The following is a 13,383-nucleotide window of genomic DNA, read 5'->3' on the forward strand; positions in this document are numbered from 1 at the left end:
GCAAAAAACAGCTACAAAATAATCCTCAAATTAGGACAGTGTATGTTCTACATTTACATAGCTGTAAGAGGACCAATTGTACTCGATCTTGAAAGAGTGAAAAATTCTTTGGATTGGATTGAGGTATTACCTATGATATAAGAAAACTTAAGTTTATATTCAATTCAATGCTACTAACCTCGATTTCCGATAGACAATTCTTCGTGTAGGGGAATTTATTTATATTATGCTGGATATAACCTATATACTATTCAATAAATATATACTATATACTCTAAACAGCCCAGAGGAGAGAAAAAAATCGTAAAATTCGATAAATTTTTATTTTTTGGCACTTTGAAAATTCTATATTCGATATAATATCCATAGAAATTTATAATAAAAGATGTTTACAAGAATGTAACGGTAATTTTAAAAAAAGTTATGATACATTTAACAAAAGCAGGAATTCGAATAATACTGAATCTAATTTTATCGAGAAATCATTACTTTATTAACAAAATTAGTTTATCTGAGACAATTCAATAAAATATTAGTACAGTAACATATTTGCACAGTACCAATTGATAAATTTTCAAATATATTATTAGTACAGTAACATATTTGAAAATTTATCAATTTGTTCTAAAATGAATGTGTCAAACAGAACTATTTTATTTCGTCTCAACTTTAGACTGATTCTAGATCTTGGAGTTCTATAGTTATTAAGGTTTATGCCATTAAACTATTTTTAAAAGAAATTCAATAGAGATTTACGAAGAAAGACATGGAAAGAGAGCTCATCTTATAATTGCCATACCATAAACCTTCGACACATATTAATCAGGCCTTACAATTTTTATTTCGTCGCACCTTCAGACTGATTCTAGATCTCGGAGTTCAACAGTTATAAAGGTTTATGCCATTAAACTATTTTTTAAACGAAATTAAATTGAGACGCACAAAATTCTTATGCGGCTTTCACACTTATGCACGAGCGTTAATTTATCAAGGGCTTAATACTGAATCTCATTGGCATTGGATAAGTGCGACAAAAACTTTTTCAATTTAAGACCGTGGTGGCCGGAAGATTCGCAAGTGAGGTCGAATGCATATGCGAGGCGGAAGCAGCTTCATGATGACTTATTCAGGATGTCGTTAAGTTACTTTCTGTTTTAAAGCATTGTATAATTATTTATTTTCTCTTCCTCTCTTTTCTTTTCTAAATTCCAACAAATATTTAAAAAAAAGATAAAACGTGAAATCCACGTTAATAAAAAAAAACTTTAAAAAAAAGAAACTTATTCAGCAGATGTTTTGGAATAAGATGAAGAAAAAAAATTACTTCAAAAAGTTTCTCCAAAAATAGCTTAAAATTCATTACTATTTATTATTCTCATTCAATTTTGTTTAAGTAATCAGTAAAATAGATGATGTTATAAAAATCAAAGGTAAAATTTAATCTTGTAATAATACTGTAATATAGATGATGTTATAAAAATTAAAGGTAAATTTAATCTTGCAACAATACTACAAAACGCAAGTAAATATATGTATTTTTTACCACGTTTATATAAACTTGCCTTCGTGTATGTCTGTCCGATTGGAATTTTGTAATCGATTTTAAACTAACTTCCCGACTAGCTACAAACTTCAAATTTGGCACATAGTTTAGAATTGGATGACAATGCATAAAATGAAGAGAAAAAAGACATACAAAGTAAAATAAAATTAAAATTTAAAAAAAAAATTATTTTCGAGATTGTCTTTTGTTGTCGATTCCTTTATTTCAAATTAGTATTTCAAGTCAGGTGAAAATATTTTCATTGTCGGAGTATTTTTATTGGCTGAAAAATCACTTAGTAGGATCCAGTTTTTCCTCATTCATTTCCAGATTGTTTTGGTTGTCATCAGCATAAAACGAATGAAAGTCGTAAAGGTATTGATTTTCTATAAAGATTTTTGTATCCCTAATTTAAAATGAAAGTTCTATTATCTTAGTAGTGGTCTTGTAGTAGTCTTGACTACTCTTGACTAAGAAAAATAGTCTAAATAAAAATATATATTTTTAAAAACCACGTTTTTTGTAGTGAAGAATAATAATTAAAAAGTAATAATTTTTAAAAAATATAAAATAAAAATTTGAAAAATTATAATTTAAAATAAAAAAATTCAAAATAAAAAATAATATTTTTAAAAACCACGTTTTTGTAGTGGAGAATAATAATTAAAAAAAATTGAAAAACGAAAAACGTGGGGCGCATGAAATACATAACAGTACATATACACATACATATACACATTTTCTTACTCATACGCACAGCCACATATACATCCACATACATATGCATATACACAAACATATTACGCATCCACATTCAGATACAATTACAATTACAGATATACATACACATATTCTCAAGAACACACATACACACACTAATATAACATTACTGTTATGTATTTCATGCGCCCCACGTTTTTCGTTTTTCAATTTTTTTTAAATTATTATTCTCCACTACAAAAACGTGGTTTTTAAAAATATTATTTTTTTTTAAATTTTTACTCTGATCTTTTAATAAGAAGTTGTTTTTTTTTTCAAATACTTATTTTCCGCAGGAAAATAAACCTTTTTTTTCTCCTTTTTTTTTTTAACTTTACTAATAATCCATTCTTCCGGAAAGTAAATTAAAAAAAAAATATTTCATGAAATCAGTATTTATTTATTTTTCTTTCAAAATGCAGTTGAAAATAATTTAAAAAGAAAATTCATAAATACTCATCCTAAGAAAACTTTTTTTTAATGTTCAGTAAGGAAAATATTTACCAAGGAATTTATTAAGAAAGATACGCACCAAGTACTTTGAACTAATTTACTAATAAAAAAGTAATTTCAAAATTATATTTTAAATTTCCGCAAGAAAATAAACAGTCTCGTCTTCCTTATTTTTGACTTTACTAATAATCCATTCCTCCGGAAAGTAAATTAAAAAAAATAAATATTTCATGATATCAGTATTTATTTATTTTTCTTTCAAAATACAGTTGAAAAAAATTTAAAAAGGAAATTCATAAATACTCATCCTAAGAAAACTTTTTTTTAATGTTCAGTAAGGAAAATATTTACCAAGGAATTTATTAGGAAAGATACGCACCAAGTACTTTGAACTAATTTACTAATAAAAAAGTAATTTAAAAATTATATTTTAAATTTCCGCAAGAAAATAAGCAGTCTCCTCTTCTTTTTTTTTTAACTTTACTAATAATCCATTCCTCCGGAAAGTAAATTAAAAAAAAAAAAATATTTCATGATATCAGTATTTATTTATTTTTCATTTAATCGCATTCATTTAATCGAGAACTAAATCATTAAGCATTACGTTAGTTACCATTGATCGCAAGAAACGTACAGAAACTAGACAGTATAACTTATAAAAATTAATATGAATTTAAAATTTTCTGTGGACGTGTTTTTCTACTTTGAGTAAATTAGATTCATTCTTATTTTTATTTAATATATATATATATATATATAAGGCATAAGCCTTATTACGTATTTTTTAAATAAGCAATTTTTTTGTATTTGTTTTAATTTTTCTTTACTATTTTATTTGTAGTTAACGAATGTTTAAAAAATTCAGATTGATAAAAATTTTATTCTCGCAAATAAATATGTGTGTATATGCTACCACCTCAGAAGAAAAAAAAAAAAACATTCTTGACTTCTTTCACATTCTTTCTATTTCAATTAAATTTTAGTGACTTTTTTGTATTAATACTTTCCGAACACAAAAAAATACTGAATTACTGATATACATTCCTTTAAATCGAAGTTCATAATAACATGAACAATACCTAGTGCTTAGCTTCATTTAAAATACTTCTATTATACTAGTATGCAACTTTTTTTGAGAGATGAGAGAATTGGCGAGTTTCTAGTCTTCAAGAATTGTAGCAGGATTCGAAGGTATTAAAATACGCCAATGCCAATCTCATTGAGTAACCCCTAAGCTTTCTCGAAGTTCTTCCTCCCTCTCTGCGCCTGAACATCATTAACAACAGGTGTGTTCTTAGGGGGGGGACTGTCTTGAGTAGTACAATGGGTTATCTTTTGGGCCAGAGAGGGCATCCCCCAATTATTCAGGAATTTATCACAGAAACGAAACTTTCTCTTCAACCTTTGTACGATTTGTATAGTACTTGAATCATTAATCATTTAATGATGAAGCTGTACCGCAGTTGACTATCCAAACAATACCCGACAAGAAAAGCTTTGTATGGTTAATAGATAGTGCGACTGAAGTTTCGTTTCGAAACTTCATTTGGACATTTTCATTTCGAGGTTTTCATAAATTTCATTCGTAATATATTTAAATTTGCTATGTACAGTTTAATTTTTGAATTAAAGAATTACCATACTTTTGTTTCCAACGTTTCTTTATTTTCTTATGTAGTTTTGTTTCTTTTTTCTTTTTGAAAATTGTGACTGCCACTGAATATTTGAAAATTAGATTTCAATTTAGTTATGTAGAATGCGCAAAATAAATAAATAAACGTTCCACACTGAATAACTTTTGATCAATAGATTGTATCTTCCCATTCCAAACTTTAGACCGGTCTTCTGACTAAATTTTCATATATTTCTCAAATTTATGGCCATATTTCTCAAATTGTGGCTTCCTCATATATTTTAGGGGAGTATCAGCAATCGAAATTCATAAAAAATAAGACATGTTTATTCAAAGAAAATACGTTTTAGTGCCTGATTTCGTAACTTAAAACATCGTCTGCAGAAATTGTTAGCATATTTGAGGTCACAGCCTCGAACCATTAAGATTGAGTTGTAGAACGTGAACATATCTTAAATCTTGTTTCCATTTTTTTTTTTTTCATTCTCATGTTCAGTTTTTCTGCATAAGTCAAACTGAATATTATCGAAAAATTGACATGCCCAGTCGAACAATTCTTCAGGTGTTGCTATATTTTGTGTTTGCAAACTACTCTTTCTTGCTTCCCTCTTCACTGTACCACCAATACCATTGCATGCCCCTTTGCCATGTTTGACTTCTGCACAAAAACTGAACATGAGAATGAAAAAAGAAAATTGGAAACATGATTTAAGAAAGCTTCAACAATTAATGGAACTAGAGAATACCATACTTATTTAGTTGAAAATTTTGAAACTTTCAAATGTATTCTCAAATATATTCTTCTAGCTCCAAGTTTGAACTCGAAAAATTATGTAAATAAATTATAAATAATTAATTATTCATAATATTATTCACCTAAAATTATAAATTATATATTTATTATTTTATATAATGTTTGTTATTTTGTGAAACTTTAGTTGAGGTTTTTAAATTCCCTCCAAATTAACTGATACAGCGCAATTTAGCGATCAGCGGAGTGGAGTGGTAGGGCGCGCCACGGTGCAGCGTTTTGAAAAAAAAAGGAATATATGGAATTGCGATCCATTTTTTTAAAGCCATTTTGTTCAGAATAAAATTTACTTTAAAATGGGTTTTGTTTGAACTTTGTACGAAATTAACAACATTTTTGTTTTTCATTTTACAACTTAATTTTGCAAAAAAAATTAAATTTTTTAAACATTTGTTTTATTATAATTATTTTATCAAAAACTTCAATTATTTCCGCGTAAAATGAGAAACATTTTTTTAAAAATCCATTCATTCTATCCTTAGATTTTTATTTTTTAATTAAAAAGAGCTTTAAAATTTAATTGTTAATATATTGTAAAATAAATTAAATAAAAAAAATCGTTTCGGGCTATTGTTTTGTATAATATATACTTTTTAAAAAACAACAGAAAATGTAAAAATTATAAAAATTATAATATCAAATTTTGGGTGTTACCGCTATGTAAATTTTGACTCAATAGTATAAGGACTTAATGTGTAGGTGTCGATTAAGTTTTATAAATATTTCTTTTTTTCTGTATCGATTTAAAATTAGTTTTCATGTTGTTTTTTATTTGTTTGCTAAGCTTATCTTTTAAATCTAGAATAAACTTTATACGGATTTTTCTTTTTTAACGAAAAAAAGAACTTAAAGTCATCAGTTGGCCTGAATGCAAGTAAATTAGTTTAGGTGACCCTTACGCAATCTATTTTTTTATATTTTATATCCGTCGTTGAGCAATCGACCCAATTTTAGGTTCACGACTACTAATGTTCAACTCCGTAGCCTTGTAATTTTGAACCAATCCAGAAGACAAGGAAACACAAGGATCAGTACCCCCTGAGGTATTAATTTGTTATGGGAACATGGCGGACTTTGTAACTTGACAGATTTAACGTACACCAGTCAAAATTTACTACACGGGGTGTCTTCGGCCGACCTGGGATCGAACCCATGAACTCTTGGATGTGGGCCCAGTGCCCTACCGACCAGGCTAATGACGACAACTACATCTGTAGCACAAGATACCCAGAAATCTGCGGATACATCGCCTCCTGTAACTGAAAGCCTCCACACGGTATTTTATAGGTAGTCCGATCAGACCACTTCGAAGGATATCCACATTCTGAACGAGTCGCTTAATATAAAATCTAGTTAAAATAAGAAAGTGGTAGCAAGTATATGACTAAAAATTTGTTTTACTTATGAATATTATTGGTTTGCCTTATTCACTTGTCAATCACTACAGATTCAATTCTTAAATATATATGATGAATTTTTCTCAAATACTTTTATAAAAGGTTTTGGGTTCATGCGCACAACTGGTTCACTTTTTAAATAGTCTGCGCGGACTACTTATGAAAGACCGTGTGAAGGCTTTTTGATGTAGGAGGTGATCAGGGCTAAAGAGAATACAAGGGCTAGTTCACTTCGCTCTTAGAGATGAAGCTACGATTTCCCTCCTCATGACGTCACTGTGTCTACAGATCTCGGAGATCGCAAGCAATGATATGATAACTTTGCATCTTTCTCTTGTAAAAATAAGTTAGACTTTTTCTGGTTATTAGCCTTCAAACTTTACGTAATTAACACATTATTTCCGTTCATAAACATAGTTCAAAAAAAACTTTCTTGGTTATTATATTAAAAAAAATACCATTTTAAACTTATAAAAATGTTTTGCTAGTTGGTGAAAATGACACGATAAATACTTTATTTTAAAAAGTTCAGTTTTAACTTTAACTATTAAGAAAAATGAAGGCATATATCACGGTTTTTTTATCTACATATTCTTTTATAAAGATAAGTTAAGTTAAATTTAGAATCCCTGATTTTAAAATATGTCGTTAATAGCAATTTGTTCATACTTAATCATTAGGAAACATCAACCTTAAACGCTAATTACTGAAACAAAATAATAATTTAGGTTCATAATGACATTAGAAATTTTACAATTGCTTATAGACATTTAAATTTACGATGATATAATTTATAGATATTTAAATCGAAGAGAATATAATTCTTAAAAAAAATCATAAATATTTAGAATAACTACATTAAAAAATATGTTATGAAATTAGGAGAATTTCAACTATATACTATATATTTTATTTATACTTTTTACTTACATTTTAATTTTCTTTGACTTTATCTATTTTTTAATTCTTTTCACCTGCCTTTCTTTATGAAGTAGCGAGGCGGTTTCTATTTAGATAATGAATTTTTATAAAAGTTCTTTACGACAGAATAAACGTATTGCGGTTTTATATTAACTGTGTCATTTCGGAATCCATTCTTTACATAGTTGTTCATTTACTTTAGGGAACACGCGAAAAATTATACTTTTTCCTTTTGTTTTTATATCAGAATGTTTGCAAGTTGCAATCGCGCAAACTGGCATTTCGATAATAGTTTTAAATTCTTGTAAATTCACTGCAAAAACTGAGGAAAATCATTATAGAAAACAACAAATGTCTTAGAATATCTCGCAAAAAGAAATGATCCAATATTAGTTAGAGCTAGTAAGGCCAAACGCTCCGTTCTTGAAGTAAAAGTGCGAGCTTTGCGCCAAAGTGACGTCACTAGAGTGACGTCGGAGGATCGGCGCGGCAAGAGATACTTCAAAGGAGTGAACCAGCCCTTCTATTCTCTTTAGCCCTGGGAGGTGATGGCCTGGCACGAATAAAATCTCCAGCAAAAGAGAATAGCGAATGGGAATGTTAGGCTCAAAGGGGAGTGTTACATAATTGAGATTGGTACTTTTAAAATTGGTACTTTTATGAGATAAATTCATCCAATTAAACAGTAATAAAATGTATTTTTCAAAATAAAACGTTGTTACAATTTTAACTCAAAATTCTTAATTTATTTAAAACACCAATTCAATGTTGAACATTTAGAATACTCTGTTCAGAAAAAACATACTAAATAAATAATGAATAGTAAGAAATACTTCACTAAATGAATATCGCCTTCATCTCAACAAGTCCTTCCTAATTAGGTAATATGATTTGCTTAATTTAATTTATGGATTTTAAATAAATAATAATACATATTTAATTAAAGGAAACAGTTACATTTTGCTTTAAAAATATAACACTGAAGCCAAAGCGAATTGTTGTTAATTTAATACTTTTCACAGAGCGTTTCTAATTATTGCTGACGTAAGTCTCTAATTTAATTATGAATTAATTACATTTTGTTTTGAAGCTATCTGAGTAAAATTTAAAGTACTAAATTGCAGTCTATAATAATGTCTTGAAGGGTTATGTTACAGGCAACTAATGATACAATTATAGTTTGTTTTCCATTTAATGCTTTAGATATTGAAACATCAATTATTCATTTTTGTAGTTTTTAGTTTTGTTAAATATTTTTCTGTGTTTAAAAAAAAAACTGTGTGTAAAGTTGCGACATTAAATGACGTGTTTTAAAATTTCAGAATTGTAAAAAAAAAAGTTCAAAATTTAATTAGAGGAAAAAATAATTTAATTTTTAAAAAAGGAAAATTTGCAAAATAAAAAAACGAACCACCCTGAATTTTGATCTAATTATCAGAACTTAACGTTCTAGGATTGAAACTTCATGTTTGGAATTGGTGACGTCATATATGCTAATTAAATAGTTCAAACGATATTTTAAGATACAAAATCAGACACAAAAACGTACTTTCTCTGAATAAGCATAACTTTTTTTGTTGAATTCGGATTTCTGATCTCCCAAAAAATTAAGGGGGTAGCAGTTATCTGAGAAGTCGCCTCCTATAACTGAAAGCCTCCACACGATTTTTTGTAGGTAGTCCGATCAGACCACTATGAAGGAAAACCAATTAGTGAAAGAGCCCTTTAATATGAAATCTTTTAAAAATTAGAAAGAGGTAGCAAATATATGTCTATTTTTTTTTAAATTTATGAATATAATTGGTTTGTTTTATTTACCTGTCAACCACTACAGATTCAATTCTCAAATATCTATGATAAATTTCTTTCAAGTGTTTTTAAAATAGAATTTGGGTTCATGCTCACAAGTGGTTTGCTTTTTAAATAATATGCGCAGACTTCTTATAAGAAACCGTGTGAATGCTTACTGATGTTGGAGGAGATGGGTGAGTGGTCCAAAGACTGGACCCTTTAATGTTAATTTTATTTTTTGCGTATTTCACCATATCTCGAGAAATGTTTGTGTAAATTAAAAGATTTTGGCACACAATTATAAAATTCTTTTTGCCAAAGATAATTCCATACGAAAAATAACTTTTAATATACATTTATTACTAGTGTGATGCGCCCCCTGTTCGCTAACGCTCGCTAACCCCCAAAGATAAGTCTCTTCGTGGGTTGGTTTTCCTTCATAGTGGTCGCTTCGCTCGCTACTAACTTAGGTACATGGACATGGACGCCAGCACACAGCTCTGCACCTATGCCCCCGGAGGGGGCATCTATCAGAAAGAAAAACTGTGACCAGGAAAACAGTTACAACGGCGACATACCACGCTTCCCCCGATGTCAGTCGCTAATCACAAGCCCACCCTAGCATCTGCAACGTCGCCAGAGCTCCCGTTAGGATCCTTACATTTATTATTTATTAATTACTATATAATTATTTAGAGATACAGATATAAACAGACGTTATGTAACTATAATAGAATATTGATTAGTGACATTTAAGACCCATGTGAGATGAGCGTCAAAAATAGTGACTATACAGAAGAAGCGTGGTTAAATATAACATATCATGAAAATACATCTGGATAAACAAATACATTGCATGAGATAATGTGGAAAAAACACTAATATGATACAAAAAATATGGGGAGTGGGAAAATTATTGCACAAAATTCTAAGAATTCAAAACAATCATTCAAATGCATATAACAACTTTTTTTTTAAAAAAATATTACATCTTTATAGTAAATACTAAGTCATTAAAATAAATTTGAATTCAAATAAATGATATGTAATTCGCTAAACCTGTTAGAAATGTGCCATAGTATAAAATCTTAAGATAAAATTTTTAAAACTGATATCTCTTTGAAAAGGTTAAAATTTTCTCTATAATTAAGTCTATTAAAAATTTAAATTAATGAATTACAATGGAAAAACCTGCATAAACAAAACATTGAATTTCGGAAGAAATCTCATTTGGTGAGAATGCTCTCTCTTGTCAAAAAATACAAAATAAACTGACCTCAAATAAAACTCAAAGAACTTCGAATCAAATAATTAAGGAAACTACTATCACGTTTAATATAAAAGGAAGATTTTTTAACTAAACAATAAGATTACAGCATCGCAGTTCCGAAAAACAGATCTCACACTCACTCAAAAAAACAATTTACATTCTAATTAGTCACCATAGCAACCACAATACTCTTCTCGTTACCATCTATAAACTGATATATAATAAATAAATTATTTAACAAAAAATACGATGCGCATAAACACATAATATTTTACACTCTGGTTATTTCAGTTTCCGTTTTTAAAAGCGCTATATGTTGAGCCACCTCAACTAGATTCGGCATGTGACATTTTCAGTGGCAATCATAGGTTGATTTTCTAGCGTTGCCATTCGGGGAGTTGTAATGAGCCTTTTTTTTTTGTCGCCTTGTAAGAGAAATATATATATATATAGATTATTTATTATTTTAGTTAATAATAGTCAAAACAACATTTGAATTGTAAAGTATACAATTTTTGATATAATTCTAAATAATGTAATTTCAGATGGCAAAATGCAAAATTTGAGTGAGATCGGTTGACTAGTTCCTCAAAAATCTAATTTTAAAAATGCCTTACTTTTAATATGCAATTTCCAAGGAACTAATTATTCAACCGATTTCGATTGCGGATGGGTCCCCATATTTTTTGATTACTATACATTTCAGAATAAAACTTTAAAAGATTGTTTAAAATTTTTTTTAAATGCAACCAAAAAAATTAAAACTTAGTAATTTAAGTCAAGAGATCTAGTTTAAATTAATATAATTGAAAAAAAAATTATTAAAAAAAAAGTATTTAGTTATTCAAAAAAATTTTTTCATGTTTTTTCAGATATGCCATATTGTGGTAAAAATTTTTCTGTTGGTAGAAAAATTTATGTTTTTATGTATCAGTCACGATTTAAATATCTCAGGTAAAGTCATTTTTCTCCTCTTTACTCAAACTTTTCATTGCCGCAGCTTTTTTTTACCGGTGGGTAAACTTTTCATTACCATTTTTTTTTACCTTAGCTTAACAGCCTACCCAATTCTTAGTTTACGACTACCAATGTTCAACTCTGCAGCCTTGTAATTTTGAACGCAATCCAGAAGACAAGGAAACTCCTAGATCAAGTATTGCGAGAAATATGCCTCCTTATTGGGAGAAATATGCCTCATTAGGGTTTAACGCTGGTTTGTAAATTATATTGCAGAAGTTCGATTCCTGGGGAAGGGGAGTTGGGAGATTTTGCTCTGTCATTTAGCTTGTCTTTTAGTTCACGAAAGTTCTTCGCTGCGTAGTTACTTCAGAATATCATCGGAGCCCTACAGTGCGTTCGCAAAATCTACGAAAGTAAATGACCAGAATATTAGAAAAAGTTGAATAGTTCCAAAATCTCTCTATTAACTTTTTCTATTGTATTATTTTTAGGATAAATACTAGCATTTCACTGTGAATAAATTACCTTTATTAAGAATATAAATCACCTTAAATTTAATACTCTTTTCCCCCTACTATTAAGTGCAGTGGAAAAGTTAAATTATATCAATCTCTTTCTCTCTCTCTCTTTTTTTTTTCTTTTTTCTTAACAGATAACTTGTTTCATACACAGATTCACCGTATCTTTAAAACACGTGATATTAAAACTTTTTATGTTAAATTTTCATTTTTTTAATATTGCGTTTGACTATAAGTGATTAATAAAATGTCTTAGACGGTGTATTCTTGGTCTAACGTTTTGCTTTTATTTCAGGCGTGAAATCACGGCACTTCAAGTAGAGAACTACAGCTTGGAGAGGCAGCTTTTCAGCTATCAAAAATCCTTAGCAATTTCCCAGTCTCGAACGCCGCAACATACCGGAGAACTAGACGAAGAATACTACAATGACCACTACTATGAAAGGAGCTTAAACAAGGAGCAAAGCTTCTCGGAATCTGAATATGTGTGAGAACATACGGGTGAAAACACTCTGCCTTCTTCACAAGGACAGAGTGCCACAAACTTCCACTAGGTGGCGCTTCTGGTGGAATGGGGGAAAGCAGAGTAGAAGGCCATCTCTTCAGGAGGGGTAACCGAGAAGAAAAACCACCTTAAAATCATTTAGGTTTTTATGAATGACGTAAATAGAAATGAAAGCTATAACTTCAGGGCAGTCACTAGAAAGACCTATGTTAAAAGCTTTAGTAATAAACGCTTTAATTATATTCAGAATTCAAACGCTTTAAAATCAATCATCCTCTTTTAAAAGATATATTTGACACTCATATTTGGATAATATTGTTTTTTTTTTAATTTTTCAATCTATTTTATTTATTCTTTTTAATATCTTGCTCTAATAATTCCTATCTGTGTGCAAATTTGACGTAAATTTTGTATATGCTGAAAATACAAAAAATTAATAATAATAGTAAAAAATAAAGATTTGAATGAACTAAAACACATACTAAAAAGCATATCAAAATTTGATAAACAAAAATGTGCTTTGCAATAGCAATATAAAGTATTTTAAACATTTTTAACTGAACTGTAAGACTTTCAAAAGGCTCATTGCATTTTATAGATTTATAAAACTTTTCGTTGATGAAAAGATTTTTCTTATATTTTTAGTAGTATTAAAAATTTATTTTAATATTATTCGCTACTTCTAACGTCGTTTCGCAATTTACGAGTATATAAAATTAAATTATTAAATATCCTGCAATTAAAAATCTAGCTAACCATAGCGAAGCTTATTGTGATTTTTTGAATTAATTCTGCTGTGAAATTAATCTGAATTTAATTGTA

At 28.7% G+C, this 13,383-nt stretch overlaps 1 protein-coding gene across 1 annotated transcript in view; it reads left to right on the forward strand.

Annotated features, from left to right (window-relative positions):
• Window positions 1-13,018, forward strand: part of LOC107447924 (uncharacterized) — a 229,877-nt gene extending 216,859 nt beyond the window's left edge. Inside the window, exon 7 of the mRNA XM_087160872.1 lies at window positions 12,352-13,018. Coding sequence (XP_087016998.1) covers window positions 12,352-12,547 — 196 coding nt within the window. The 3' untranslated portion in view covers window positions 12,548-13,018. The remainder of the gene's footprint in view (window positions 1-12,351) is intronic.
• Window positions 13,019-13,383: the final 365 nt, after the last annotated feature.

Source organism: Parasteatoda tepidariorum, chromosome 4 (genome assembly GCF_982258835.1).
Source record: "Parasteatoda tepidariorum strain Cologne lab strain chromosome 4, Ptep-v5.0, whole genome shotgun sequence".
NCBI lineage: Eukaryota > Metazoa > Arthropoda > Arachnida > Araneae > Theridiidae > Parasteatoda > Parasteatoda tepidariorum.